The sequence below is a fragment of the Abramis brama genome (genome assembly GCF_963993115.1).
Source record: "Abramis brama genome assembly, chromosome: 19".
Classification (NCBI taxonomy): Eukaryota; Metazoa; Chordata; class Actinopteri; order Cypriniformes; family Leuciscidae; genus Abramis; species Abramis brama.
In genome coordinates this window covers 909991-925000 of record NC_139981.1, presented here as the reverse complement: position 1 = coordinate 925000, position 15010 = coordinate 909991, and the positions used below count along the sequence as shown (strand labels likewise).

Below are 15010 nucleotides of genomic sequence, written 5' to 3'. Positions count from 1 at the left end.
CCACTGAATCCGATTGACACTAATTAGTTTGTGACCTAAAGTCACTTTGTGTCTCTTCAGTTCTGAGGATGAAGCTTCAGTTTTTCTGTTTAGATGAGGAGTTTCAGCCACACATCTTGGCTGTAGGTTCAAAATCTGAGTTTTATCATGCAATTCACTAAAAAATTACTTTGCAAAAAAATGCATTTTCTTCCTCGGTATTTTTGCCATGTTTTTCAACACAACAGTGTATCTAAAGATACATTTATTAGAAAATCAAATGACAAAGACGTATCAAAATTAAGTGAGTTTTTGCTACAAGAAGAAATATCTGCAAATAGGGTAAGAAAAAAAAGTTTGAATTAAGATTTTAAAAAATTAACTCTACAGCAGATATTGTTTCTAGTTTTAACCATAAACTTGGTTAATTTTGATATATATATTTTCAGAAAAGAAGACTTAATATATTAACTTGCTTCTCAATTAAATGCATCTTGATGTAAGAATGTTTAGATATTTGTTTGTGAAAACAAGACAAAAATCACTGAGGAAGAAACTGTGATTTTCTCAATGTTTGAAATATTGTCCTATCCTAACAAACTACACATCAATGGAAAGCTTATTTATTCAGCTTTCAGATGATGTATAAATCTCAATTGCAAAAATCTGACCCATGTGACTGGTTTTGTGGTCCAGGGTCACAAATTGCATTGTCTGTCATCAGATGAAGATGATTTGAGGCACGGCTGCTCCATCAGTTTGATTCAGTTCTTCAATGGGTTACAAATGAAAGTAGGTTAAAAAATAGATATCTTTTAAGAATGCAATATTAGTAGGGGTGTAACGATACCCTCATGTCACGATTCGATACATATCACGATATGTAAATATGTATCACTAAACTCACAATACGATATTATTGCAATACTCCAAGACATATGATAACACGTAAACATGTTTAATGTTCTGTTAATTAAAATGCTAAATTTGGAATTACACTGGGGTGTAAGTAGGCTTGGGCTTGGTGTTAATAACCCAATGCAGGACAATAGAGACAGAATAACAATATTCATGATTCTGAAACTGAAAACACAGAATTATTTCAGATGAATATGCTTTCACTCTGTCACTGACTAGATGGATTTAAAACGATATAGGCCACTTTTGGCATCATCAGGACCCACACTAAAACTCAAAAAACTTGAACTTTTTCTCACACAATAATTTTTATTTTGGGTTGAACTATCCACGATACATATTGTTGCATTTTTGTATTGCGATATATTGTGACACCCCTAAATATTAGTAATGCCCAAAAGTAATTAGTAACTGACAGAGTCTACAAATGTTATAAAATGCTCAGTCTCTTCACTGAAAAAAAATAGTTTTTCATTTATGTTGGCGATTGTGCTGCATTCACTCACAAAAATAAATGTTTTATATATTTACGGTAGGAAATTTACAAAATATGTTCATGGATCATGATCTTTCCTTAATATCCTAATGATTTTTGGCATAAAAGAAAAATCGATCATTTTGACCCATACAATGTATTGTTGGCTATAGCCTCAGATAAACCCGTGCGACTCGAGACTGGAGACGTGATCCAGGGTCACATTTATCTAATAGATGACCATCACTGTGTTGTCGTGCACTTATTTCCGCAGGTTTCTGAATAGGAGCTCTCTTCATGTGGAGTGTGGACAGTGTTTGTGTGTATAACTGACAGCTCCAGCTCAGGAAAGATGTGACACGGCCAAACACTGTTTACGTCTATGCTCAATAATTCAGCATCTTCTCCTTTGGAGTGCACCGGTTTGATCCACACTGCAGGTGTTTATTTATTTATTTTTTATTTCAGTAATATAAGTCAAATGTGTCAGCTCTAGTGAAGCGATATCAACCCACCATGACAGCTTCAGGATTTTTTTCTAAATCCATAAACTATGTCCTGTGCACTTCTTCTCATTCAGAATATATTTGAAAGCAAGCTCAATCCTAAATGGAAACGTCTGGCTTGCGTAAGGACTTATTTCCGTCAGGCGATTCCTTCAAGGTCTTTCAGCTCCAGTAACCTATTTACTCGTAACTGGGACGCAGGAAAGTTTCTTGCTGTGCCTGGAGATCTTCATGCAATATTATGCTTAAGATCAAAATTTAAGTACAAGCATCATCACAAAATTACAGTTTAGCAAAGCAAACTGCAACGGCATCCGTCTTGATTTAATGTTCGCTTAAAGTCAAGTCACTTCTATTTCTATAGCGCTTTATACAATACGGTTCAACTAAAACTATTAAAGACATTTCTGTTCATTTAAATAAAGCTGACACTAAATAAAATCTAAATATTAGTCGAAAAACTTCAACTAAATGTAGACTAGAAATGTCGCCTTGGCAAAAAAACATGAAATAAGTTTATGTTGAAGCACTAAAATGAACTAAAACTGTAATAAAAAATAAATTAAACCTAAAGCAGCCATTTAAAAATAATAATAATAAAATGACAAAAGCACATAACGAAATTACTCAAATTTGTACTAACATTAAAATAAAAAATAAAAGCAAATTTAAACAGAACTATAATACAACTAAAACAAAAACTAAAATTTGTTAAAAACTATTATGAAGCAAATTCAGTTTCAGTTAATAAAGCCGCTCAACAGAAGACAATAGTGTCATTATTCAGATCAATTCAGTTCGATGTTGATTCAGTTCAATAACTCTGTCAAAGTTTTATAGTTAAAGTCATTATTCAGCTCAGCTCAGTTTGGTTCTAGTTTTGTTCTCATCTGATGTTGTAGTGCAGATAAATCAATAATACTAGTACACACTATTGTCTTTAAAAAGTTTTCTAATCTTGTAATTAGCTGATTTTTTAACCATATAATTGTGTCTTCCTGTTTGAATTGCATATTGATTGGAAATGCTTGAGGTCCAAATCCATTTACTGATAGAAACACTGACAGTCCACAGAAAATGTTTGTCTAATGTTGATGTAATTTCACCAGAAATCAACATTAAAGTCATTCAAGTGAAGATTTACCCCGTCTGTCTTTCAGTATTGGATCAAAAGCTTCTCTTATGATCAAAACATCACGTTTAAATCTTCAGACGTTTGAACTGCTTTATTAAATGATGTATTTATTTATAGAGCTTTGAGAAAGATGAAGGTATTAAAAAAGCTTTAAAAAATGCTTCACGCTGCATTTTACTTGTCATTTATTGATGATCCATTTATTATTTATGATGAAGCTAACAACTAACTACACCATTCAAAGGGTGAGTTTGTGTAACGCTGTCACTGTGCTAATAATGATGATGAAGATGGATGAAGATGCACATGACTTACTGCCTATTCAGAAGTGTTCCCAAAACCTCTGGAAAGTGTGGATAAAACTATAACACTAAAACTGATAATCAGAAGTTGCAGGTTTGATTCCCGTAACAAACAACGTCTCCTTCAAGCTCAGGATGATCTGGGGTTCAATTATGACAACGGTTTCAATCTCCTTTAAATATAATAACTAACAAACCGTAATTCTCAAGATTTTAGCTGATACTTTTTGATTTTTAGCTACTTTGTAGCAGCACTTTTTATTGTCAGTCATTCAAGCCCAGACCATTAACACTGTAAAGACTGACATGTGAAATAATAGGAAAATCTCATTTTGAACAGTTAATTGAGTTAAAAATCATTATTGATAAATCAGGCTCATATAGTCTGATATAGTGAGAATATGGAGGGGAAAAAATCTAAATTTTATTCAAAGACTCAAACTGAGCAAAGATATGCTGAGATGCTGATATTCACATGCACAAAAAGTAACATTAAATTCTGATGCTAGCAAATGTAAATAACTGAGATCTTTACAACAGTATAGTCAAATTATATAAATATCAATATTATCTGCCAATGACATGTCTTAGTAAGATGATTTAGTGATGGGCAACGATGAATCACGATTAATTGTATCCAAAATAAAAGTAAATTATTTATTTTTTTAAATACACATACTACATGCATGTATATATTTAAGAAAAAGTATTATCTCTCTCTCTCTCTCTCTCTCTCTCTCTCTCTTTATATATATATATATATATATATATATATATATATATATATATATATATATATATATATATATATATGACATATGCATGTATATATTTAAGAAATATTTGCATGTATATACTGTGTGTGTATGTATGTAAATATATATATATATACACACACACAGTATATACATGCAAATATTTCTTAAATATATACATGCATATGTGTGTATTTATTTATACAAAATAATTATATACACAGTACACACACATATATTATGTAAACACACACTTTTATTTTGGATGCGATTAATCGTTGCCCAGCACCAATTTAAATGCATAGTTTCATGATCAAAGCTCTGTAGTTTACATATACTGCAATTCAATTCTACCAATCTTGAATCTTCCATTTCTTTCGAAGTTGCTTGAGAAAGTGGTCGCTGCTCAACTTCAAACGTATTTATCTCACAACCTCTATGAAGTTTCCAATCTCAGTGTTGTCGAGAGTGCGAAAGGCGGATCACTAAACCTTCTTATGATCTCCTTATCGCCATTGACTCAGGCTCCATCTGCATTTTAATTAGTTAGACCTTTCCTCTGCATTTGACACAATCTCTCACAGCATTCTCATCTCACGACTCTCTGCTCTTGGTTTCTCTAAGTCCACTACTGTCTCACACGGTGTCCCCCAGGGTTCGGTACTTGGACCTCTTCTCTTCATCATCTACACGCTTCCTTTAGGTAACATTATCTGTCATCATGGCTTTAACTTCCATTGCTCCTTTCCCCACCACCTCCATATTGGCTTGTTTTGATGATATAAATGGTTGGATGACTAGTCATTTTCTGATACAGATCTATAACAGATCTACACTGCAAAAAATGCTTTTGTTACTTAGTATTTTTGTCTTGTTTCCAGTCCAAATATCTAAAAATTCTTAAATCAAGATGCATTTACTAGATGAGTAAAATGACTTAAGAAATTATATCTTGTTTTCCGATAAATCAAAAAAATCAAGATTTGAATTAAGATTATTTTTCTGACCCCATTGGCAGATAATGTTGCTTGTTTCAAGCAAAAACTCACTAAATTTGTATTTATTTCCACAGAAAACAAGACATAATATCTTATGGCATTTTACTCATTTAGTAAATGCATCTTGATTTAAGAATTGTTAGATATTTGGACTGGAAACAAGACAAAAATACTAATTAAGAAAATCATTTTTGCAGTGGGGCCCTTTGGATCAAGTGCATGAATGTAACGTCACCTGTTTGTTCATGAACACATAGATGACAGGGTTGTAGACGGCTGCTGTTTTGGAGAAGAACGCGGGAGCGGCGGCCAGTCGCGGGTCCAGGTGGATGCTGGGATGAGCTGTGACCACGATGGAGAACGCAGCGTATGGAGTCCAGGCCACCATGAAGGCCACGATCATCACGACCACCATACGGGTCACCTGACGCTCAGGTTTCCTCGCGTTACCCAGCCGGCCGTGGGTGTTGGACACCTGCAAACACACACGCAATGTCTGTTGACAAAATAATCGGTAGCGTGGCTATATTTGATGATGTAGAAATATAAGCCAGGTCAAGTCACCTTTATTTCTACAGCGCTTTGTTCAATACAGATTGTTTCAAAGCAGTGATAAACAGTGAAAATGACAGAATCATTTTTTAGCTCAATTCAATTCAATAAGTGTCGATGCTGCAAAATTCATTCACTATGAAAAGTCAAGATGATAAGACAATAGTGTCATTATTCGGCTCAATTTAGTTTTTGTTCTCCTCCAATCGTGTCGGTCCAGTTGAATCAATAATATTACTGAGAATTATACATTCAGTGTCTTTTAAAACCAAATATACAAATAACCCAGCTAACAAAAATATACTCTAAGAATGTTTTGCTGACATTGAGTTTTAAAAACATTATTTCTGAATGTCTTTTCCTGAAAAGTCAGAACGTTCCATTGTATCATTCTTCAAACATAATGTTACTTTTGAATGTTCTCAGAACATTCCGAAACAAGTGGTTGCATTTAAAAAATGTCCAACTGAAACATTTCAGAAAAAAAACACTCCATGACTGATGTATAAATAATGTTTTTGTTATTTGAACATTTTTAAAGACCAGATAACTTTAAAACTAACGTTTTATTAATGTTAATGGATAACAAATAACTTTGAGAGAACCTTGCTAGAATGTTTCCTGTTATCTGGGAATGTTCTGTAGATAGTATTACTGTCTGGAAATCAGGTTTATCAGACTTCAGATCAGTTCTATGGTTTGTCTAAGCACTGTGTCAGTGATCAGGGGTCAGTTTGTTGTAATGATAGTTTGTTGGGATGATAAGGATTCAGTGAATCACACAGATGTTGTGGAGCGACTGACCTTTCTCAGTTTCTTGATCAGTTTGCAGTAACAGACGACGATCACTCCCAGCGGAAGAATGAAGCAGGTGATGAAGAACGTGATGATGAAGGTGTGGTCGTGGAAGTTTCCCGAATACCTGCGGTGGGACAAAATCAGAGAGTAAAGCAAAACATCTGACCAAGAGAAAACTAACAAATGTAAACATTCTTTTTTATTATATATAGGGTCACATTTAAACTGTCTACTCTAGAAACTTTAAAAAAATAATAATAATAATAATATATATATATATATATATAAAATGTAGTGTTTAACTTTTGTCCTAGAAACAGATTTGAAGTGATTTGATGTGTTTTCGCCCCAATGTGTTGCAAATCTGAAGTGTTATTTATGGATAAATGTTTCCACCACGGAATAAAACAATAAAAATGCAATTGTGACCTTTTTTTCTCACAATTCACAATTTTCGCAATTGCGAGAAAAAGTCACAATTCTGACTTTTTTCCTCTACATAAAGTCCGAATTGTGAGATTTTCAAAATAAAATACTTCTTTCTCGCCGTCGCAAGTTTCTCACAATTTAGATTTTTTATTCTCAGTATTTTCACATTTGCAAGAAAAAGTCAGAATTTTAAAGTTTCTAGCTTTTTTCTTAATAGTTATAGAGTCTGAATTGCAAGATATAAACTTGCAAAAAAGTCAGAATTGTGAGATATAAAAAATTTTCCTCAGAGTCGTGAATTTCTCAAAATTCTGAATTGCAAGTTTGTATCTCGCAATTCCGACTTTATTTCTCAAAATTCTGAGATGTAAACTTGCAATTGCAAGCTGTAAAGTCTGAAATACAAGATGATGATTTCAACACATTTCTCACATTAAGTGACTCGTGCACATTTGTTACGAACATAAATAACTATTGAAGCTTGTTTCTGTCACAAAATAACTTTTTATGGTAATGCATCCCATGGTGAATATGAAAGTCTCAGTCTAATCCAAAGCAAAATGCAGAATGCCTGAGTATAAAAAGAAAAGGAATCAAAATAACTCTGAGCCAGAAGAGGGATGAAGAAAAACCGCTGATTACACAAATAAAACTGCAGGTCATTTACCCACCGTTCCTAAAACACCAGCGCTGGGTGCTATTTATAATGTCTCTGAAAGGATTTTGTGTCTGATGCTTGTATTTTTGACTAGAACAATAAAACGGCTAAAACTCTGGATATTTCTTTTTTTCATATAGCCTATTTTTTTGTCAGACTGACAAAAGCGCATGATGATGAGTGAAGACAGAAATGACAACGGGAAAGTGGAATATGAATAAGAAAACCTGGTGAGTATTTCATATATGGCCAAAAAATGAATTGAAATAAATGAGCATGTCAGAGAAATGCCGACATGCTTGGATAAAAGGACTAATTAGTAGAGAAGAGACAATAAATCTGATGGTTAATTATCCTGCTGGTTTAGGCTTTAATGGATGAAGCTTGTCAAACTTTCACCCAAGAGTGCTTTTCCTCTTCATTTAACTCATACTATATTGTGGCGTCCCTTGTTTGAAAAAGAAAAGTTTTTAGACAATTCTAGAAGATGTGCGTACGAAGAACCCTCAGAGACTGAATCTGAAACAAGCGTGAAAGTTCTTTAAAGACATTCTGCACCCACACACTGATAATAATGACCCTAAAGGCCCGTCCACACGATAGACAGTGACGATGTGACTGAAATCACGACCCGTTAACAAACTTTCTGCATAAAGGCTGTTGGTGAAAGTAGTAAATACTGACGAATTTTCAACATTTCTCCATTTATTAATCTTGCTTAATTTTAATTTCAACATTTGCTTTTACCAACAGTTTCATGAAAACAACAAAATCCATTCAGAAATAAAATAACCAATGAACAGTGAATATACGAAGATAAAGACTAGAGACTACAGATTTTATCACTCAAACCAGTTTCTGCTGATGCTTTTGATTCTTTTAGAGGGAAAAGTTGCTCATAACTGCTGGTCTAGGATCAGTTTCTCCGTAATAATCAATTGAGATTTTAAAATAAATCTTGTTTTTCATGCTTGACCAGCGGCCATATACACGCCATGTGTTAATCTTAGTTAAGTGCACCATTAACATTAAATGCACTGTGAAAATAAGTGTAATTTTAACTGTAAAATATTGTAAAACAGTAAGTTCCCGTACTATATACAGGGAAAAACTGTAAAAGGACATTTCATGTAATTTTTACAGTAAAATACTGTTCAATGCACAGATTTTAGAAGTAAAAAGGCAAATCAAATGATTAGTGTTATCATGATCTCCATGTAAAGTCAGTGTTTTGAACATGGTTCACATCGTTTTCAAACGCAATTCTTGGTTAAGGCATAATGTGTGCATGTACATTTTATTTCAAAATGTACTGGTAACACTTTACACTAAGATCTAATTTGCTAACATTAGTTAACAATTAGCTAACATGAACAATGAGCAATATGTGTTTTACAGCATTTTTTTTTTACCCTTTGTTATTGTTAATGAGAATACTATACATTGTTCATGTTAGTTCACAGTGCATTAAGTTGGTACCGATAATTCTTTATATTTGAATGCCAATGACCGATATATTGGCCGATAAATCAAAATCCAAATTTGTATATAATTTTTTAGAGCCTGATTTCAAAAACAAAAGTCTCATCATGTCCCCAATCACACAATTATATTAATGTTCTCATTATAATTTTATGTAGCCGATATGACAGACTTGCGCTGCACATGTTGCACTGAACTCTATTTTCCTTTTTGAAGTGATTCAAAACATATTTCAAGCAATTCAAAACCATCATGTTGAACAGTGGCATCTGAAGCATCTCAGCTGAAGGAAATAATCTATTATTTATCACCTTTAATATATCAGCCAAATTTTCTTATCGGTTAACGATAAGAATAAAAATTAACATTTGATCAGCCGATACCGATATGGTGGCCTATATATCGTGCATCAGCATTAAGTAATATTTACAGATGCAATGTTTGATTTTAAATATGTTTTTAAGTAATTTTTGTCTGTAAGTTCATGTTTACTAATGTAGTTATTGTAGAACCCTATACGCATTTTTAGCTGTTTTATGTGCGCTAATCCCCTTCACTAGTTCATGCAGTCCCGCAGTGTGATACATGATGTTGTGGTTCCTCACCAGTTGGGTTCGCAGGTGGTGCCGATCTTGCTGACGGTGTAACTGCTCCAGCCCAGGACCGGTGGGATTGTCCAGATGAAGGAGAAGGTCCAAACGAACAGCAGACCCAGAGCCGCGTGTTTGCCCTGCAGACGAATGTTCCCCAGGGGTCGACAGATCACGAAGAAGCGCTCGAACGCCAGGACGGCCAGAGACCACAGGGCCACGATACCTGGAGGATCAGTCAGACTGATGAACACCAGACTGAGAACATGCTCTTCAGAAACACTTATATTCTCTCCCGCAGAGAGCAACATCGTGTCGGCCCAGGGGTCTCATTTATAAAACAACCCGTTCACACTAAATGCGTCTCTATAGCACGCATTGTGTTTATCTTGCAATTTATACGCGAAAATTAGTTTTTACATGCATATGATACGTATGGGTATGGGCGTGTGTATTACACGCAATAAAGTGCGTATCATATGCACTCGAAAACTGCGTATCATATGCACGTACAAACTAATTTTCGCGTATAAATTGCACGATAAACACAATGCATGCTATAGAGACGCATTTTCATGAGATCAGGCTGATAAAACTGTGTGTAGGATCCTTACTAAAAGTGTACGTGCACCCGAAAGCCAAAAATGTCGTACGCCAAAAAATATTCAGACTTATAAAAGCGTGCGAACGCCAGAACCTGCGCAAATTCCCTTTATAATCCCAGTCAGAGGACGATTGTGTTCACATGCGTCTCCACCCCGAAATAACCATATATGAGCTTACAACGCCTCGTTTTACTATGCATATCCTAATCTGCATGTCATTTGCATATGCATATTCATCCACGTGATTCCATGTTTAACGGTTTTACGTTCCAATATTTTACCGTCATATTTTTAATATTAGGAAAATATGAGATACGGATGTGCGTCACATTAGGCTACGTTTCTAAAAATCATTTAGTAGCCTATCCGTGCCTTGTTTTTGAATAAAGAAATCAAATAGTATAAAATACATTTCAGAGAAAGTTTTTCTCAATCTTTTCCACTTATATTTTTAATGGAAACAGATAGGCCTTATTGTGCATTATTGATCATTATTTGCGTGTAAATATTTCCTCAGTCCACGAGTTCTGCTGTTATCATGCGCTAAGCAAATAAAACACAGCATGCCACAGGTTGTGTTCAGCAGCATCGCATCCACTACACATATTTCTATTTATTAGAATATAAAAAATGTTGTTACTTCTCGATATGATTTGATATAATTTAATTACTTAACTCCATTAATGAGAATGGCATATTTAATCTAAATGTGTAGCCTATATCAGATGCAAAACATAGTTTAAATCATTTTTTTAATGTATTTAAACTGTCATCGTGAACATGCACTGTATTTATGTTTTGGACTCATATTAAAGATTTAAAGTGCTTTTCCTTCATCAGTCCCTCAGATCTCCATCGGTGTCGCCAAACTGCTCCATCTCTAATGTTCACATGATCAGAGTTTGTGTGCAGGTGCGCAAATCTTCCGTCAAAATCTTCCTGTTTTTATAAATCAGAACTTCTGCGTGTGAAGTGGCGTACGGCTCTATCAGGGACTGTTTTGTGTGACGCAAGGGTTATAAATGAGGCCCCAGATCCGGCCCACATCTGGAACATGTGGATTCAACGTGTACCGGATGTGGGCCGGATCAGGGCCGACACTATGTTGCTGTCTGGGCCGTGAGTTACATGCAAACATGAAGAGATGAACTTGCAGTTTCATAACTGATGAAACATTGACACTGTTATTGAACTAAATGAAATCAACATTGAAAAGAATTAATCTAAATACTGACACTATTGTCCTCATTAGAGATGCTTTATAAGCTGAAATTGATTTTTTTTTATAACTGGTAAAACATTGAGACTGATATTGAACTAAATTAAATCAACACTGAACAGAATTCATCTGAATAATGACACTTTTTTAGAGTTACAGCTGCAATTAAAGTCGTTTTATAATTCATGCAACAGTTATTTATGTGAAGCGGCTTTGAAACCCTCTGTATAGTATAAAGCTCTATAGAAATAAAGCTGACTTGACAGTGATGCATTAGAGTTCAAAACATTTCTGAAGAAGACGTGTAACTCTTATAACTCAAATTGGACTTTTGCACTGAAATCTAAACACTTAAATTCTCATTCACTGAGTTGATCAACTTGTAAAGATAGTCTGACAACCACAGAACGTCCATTTCTTTTATTTATAATTTGTGTTGGGTCATTTATTTTAATATACATATATTATACCTATTCATATTTTAAGTGCAAATTTAATTAGTTATCTCAATATCTGAGACAAAATAAAATTAGGAAAAGTGTCATTTCAGAACATTAAATCTGCTTTATGCTAAATAATAACTTGCAATAAAATAAAGTAAGTGATGTTTTTTTGTCTGAACTTCCAGATTTGTCAAGTTGATAATAATAATTCACTATATTGCACCAAACATCTGCAGATTGACATTATCAAATCATGACATTTATAAAACTTCACCATATTTATTTTCCAGCATCATGTACAAACAACAGTTGCAAAACGAACAGAGAAAACAGACGAGAGCTTTTAACCTCCATGAGCCACTAAAGCCCTTTACACAATAACTGTAGAAACTCATTACTGTGTGACTGTTAAAACAGAACATATAGCCATATTGATTAATAAAGAGTAATTCCCTCCAAGAAAATCGAATATGCTAAATGAATGATAATGTGATTGTGGGTCTGAGAAGACATGAATGGTAAATACTGACACCTGCAGTTCTGAAACAGATGTGAGAGCAGCTGTTCATCTGGATTATTATTACATGCATTTAATATGCTTTATTATTATATTTCATTATGGTTCTGAGATTGACTACTGTGTGTTTAAGCAAAACTAACCTGTTTTTTCCCATCAGCTTCTTTTATTAATGACCCTCTGAACTCTTTGACCCTCTGATCTCTAATTCTGCATCATTGATTTGATCATTATTATACATTATACAGTGAATCTGTTTTGAAACAATATATAAAGCGCTAAAGAAATAAAGCTGACTTAGTTTCAGCTGTTTTTGATCATCACTACAGAAACATGCACTATGGCAGGCTGTTTTGACTTTTATTTATTCCCAGAATATGAATTCTTCATATCAACAATTACATTTTTACTAGTTAAAATGCTAAATCAGGAATGGGATTTCTACTAGGGACAATGGCAATTTTTGATCAATATAAAAAATTGTAGATTTTTACTAGTAGCAATTTAGTTGTTGATATCAGACATTTGCACTACTACCATGTAATTCTTGATATATATATATATATATATATAAAAAGATGATTTTCACTAAGAATTTGAATGACTAAGAATTGTATTCCTGAAGTAAAATTGCAATTTAAACTAGTAAGAAATCAATTATTGATATCAGCAATTGAATGGCAGCCTATGGTGACATTTAACATTTGACAATACAATTACAGATATCAAAAATATATATTTTTTACTAGTTGAAATTAAATCCTGAAATCAATATTTCGTATTTCTGCGAGTGATGATCCCATTGCTGATATCAAGAATTAACATTGTTACTAATTCAATAAAAATGTGGCATTTTAACTATATAGTGAAATGTGATCTGCTGATATCAAGAATTCATATCCTGGGAATGATTAAAAGTCAAAACGCTTGCCATGCATACATGCACTTGATTAATACACTTCATTCATGTAATGCGTTAAATACAGCGATGTTGCTTTAGTTTGAACCCTGCGAAACTGTAGGAAAATACAATGACAGAATCAAAACAGAGATAACTTTTACTGTGTTCAATCTTAAACACGTGATTTATTCATAGTTTTTATATCTGGGATTTCTGAAACCCAGACAAAAGTAATAACATTATGCAGGATGTTGAAGCATATGCATGTTCAAATACATCTCTCAGACCCCAAAATAAAACCAGAACAGCAGCTCAACTTTACACTTACCAAAAAAGGTGACCGCAAAGCCCTCCAAAACACAAGCCCATTTACCCAAGAAGAAATACCCATGATAGTTAGTTAAAAAACTAATAGTCCCTCCAGTCAACGACACGAGGAAGTCCGCCAGAGAGAGGTTAACGATGATATAGTTGAGAGGTTTTCTGAGTTGAGTAAAGCGAAAAGTGACCAGCATGACAGCGAAGTTCTCGGAGAGAGAAGCCGCGGTCACGATGAACATCAGCGTCGCGAGCACTTTATAGTTCCAGGGCGCGATGAACGTTAGAGGACCGGAGAACGGGTCTTCTGCGTGGGACACACCGTTCACTGACACCGGGAACGACTCCATCTCGCTAAACGAGTCTAAACACACCTACATCTGGAGAAAATCACCGTGCATCGCGAATCCAGCGCGTGCACGGATGGGCTTCAGCACTGTCTGCTCTTGATCGCAGTGTAATCCGCTGTCCTGAACTTGTTGAGCGCGAGTGCAGTGGGTTTGTTGAGTTTCTCTTGCTGCTGCTGGATGGTGTTTATATAGGCGAGCATCACAGGTCAGGTCTTCATCGTCATCATCATCATCATCATCACTTCTGCGCGTTTGTCTGTCAAGGAATCACTCAGGTGTTCAATGGAATCAGGCTTTCATGCACACGCGCGTGATATATAAGATAACTTCATCCATTTGGCTTTAGAAAAACACACGCGCGTGATATATAAGATAAGTTCATCCATTAGGCTTTTAGAAACACACACACACACACACACACGCGCGCGTAACGCAGAGTCTATGCGCGCGCTTCCACTAACTCCAGTCATTGGACGAGCAAACGCGGGGACAGATAAAGGATTTCGTCGATAGTCTTTTCTCTGAGCTGTATATGCTCCTTCTCCACGGTGTGTGTGTGTGTGTGTTTAGAGAGAATCGATGCCGGAGCGCATGAAGAGCCGCAGCGCGCGCAACATCACCCCTGGAACCAGCGCGACTGTTAACCCTAATTAGGTTGTCAATACAACGCAACCTAATGCAAAAACACACTGATCATAAAGTAATATGAAATATGAAAAGATGCACCATAATATGACTTTGTATAATTAAAATGATTCCTGTAGAGTACGTTTTCTAAACCAAGCACTTGATAAAGCTTAGAAAGGGAACCACTACTGCAGATTGTGTTATAGGAGACTTTGTCAATTTTAATAATACTTCAGGCTGGGTTTATAATCATTTCTGTATAGATGCTAATATTAAAGTCACACTAATATTTGGTTTGAACAGTTCATGTAACACACTGAACACTCTAGTGGGGCAAGTTGTCACAATAGCCTGCTATTATAGGCTTTTAAATCGGTTATTTTTAAGTTAATTTTGCACATAATAAATATATAACACAAAAATATTGGCCAAAGGATATTTGATCATTTGATA

At 34.7% G+C, this 15010-nt stretch overlaps 1 protein-coding gene across 2 annotated transcripts in view; it reads right to left on the bottom strand.

The window, feature by feature from the left end:
- The window catches only part of valopa (vertebrate ancient long opsin a), a 17908-nt gene extending 3607 nt beyond the window's left edge, over positions 1 to 14301 (bottom strand). For both annotated transcript variants that reach the window (XM_084093922.1, XM_084093923.1), the window contains exons 1-4: positions 13591 to 14301; positions 9593 to 9803; positions 6425 to 6542; positions 5304 to 5543 (exon numbers count right to left, since the gene is read on the bottom strand). In XM_084093922.1, coding sequence (XP_083950048.1) covers positions 5304 to 5543; positions 6425 to 6542; positions 9593 to 9803; positions 13591 to 13930 — 909 coding nt within the window. In that variant the 5' untranslated portion in view covers positions 13931 to 14301. The remainder of the gene's footprint in view (positions 1 to 5303; positions 5544 to 6424; positions 6543 to 9592; positions 9804 to 13590) is intronic.
- Between the last annotated feature and the right edge of the window lie 709 nt (positions 14302 to 15010).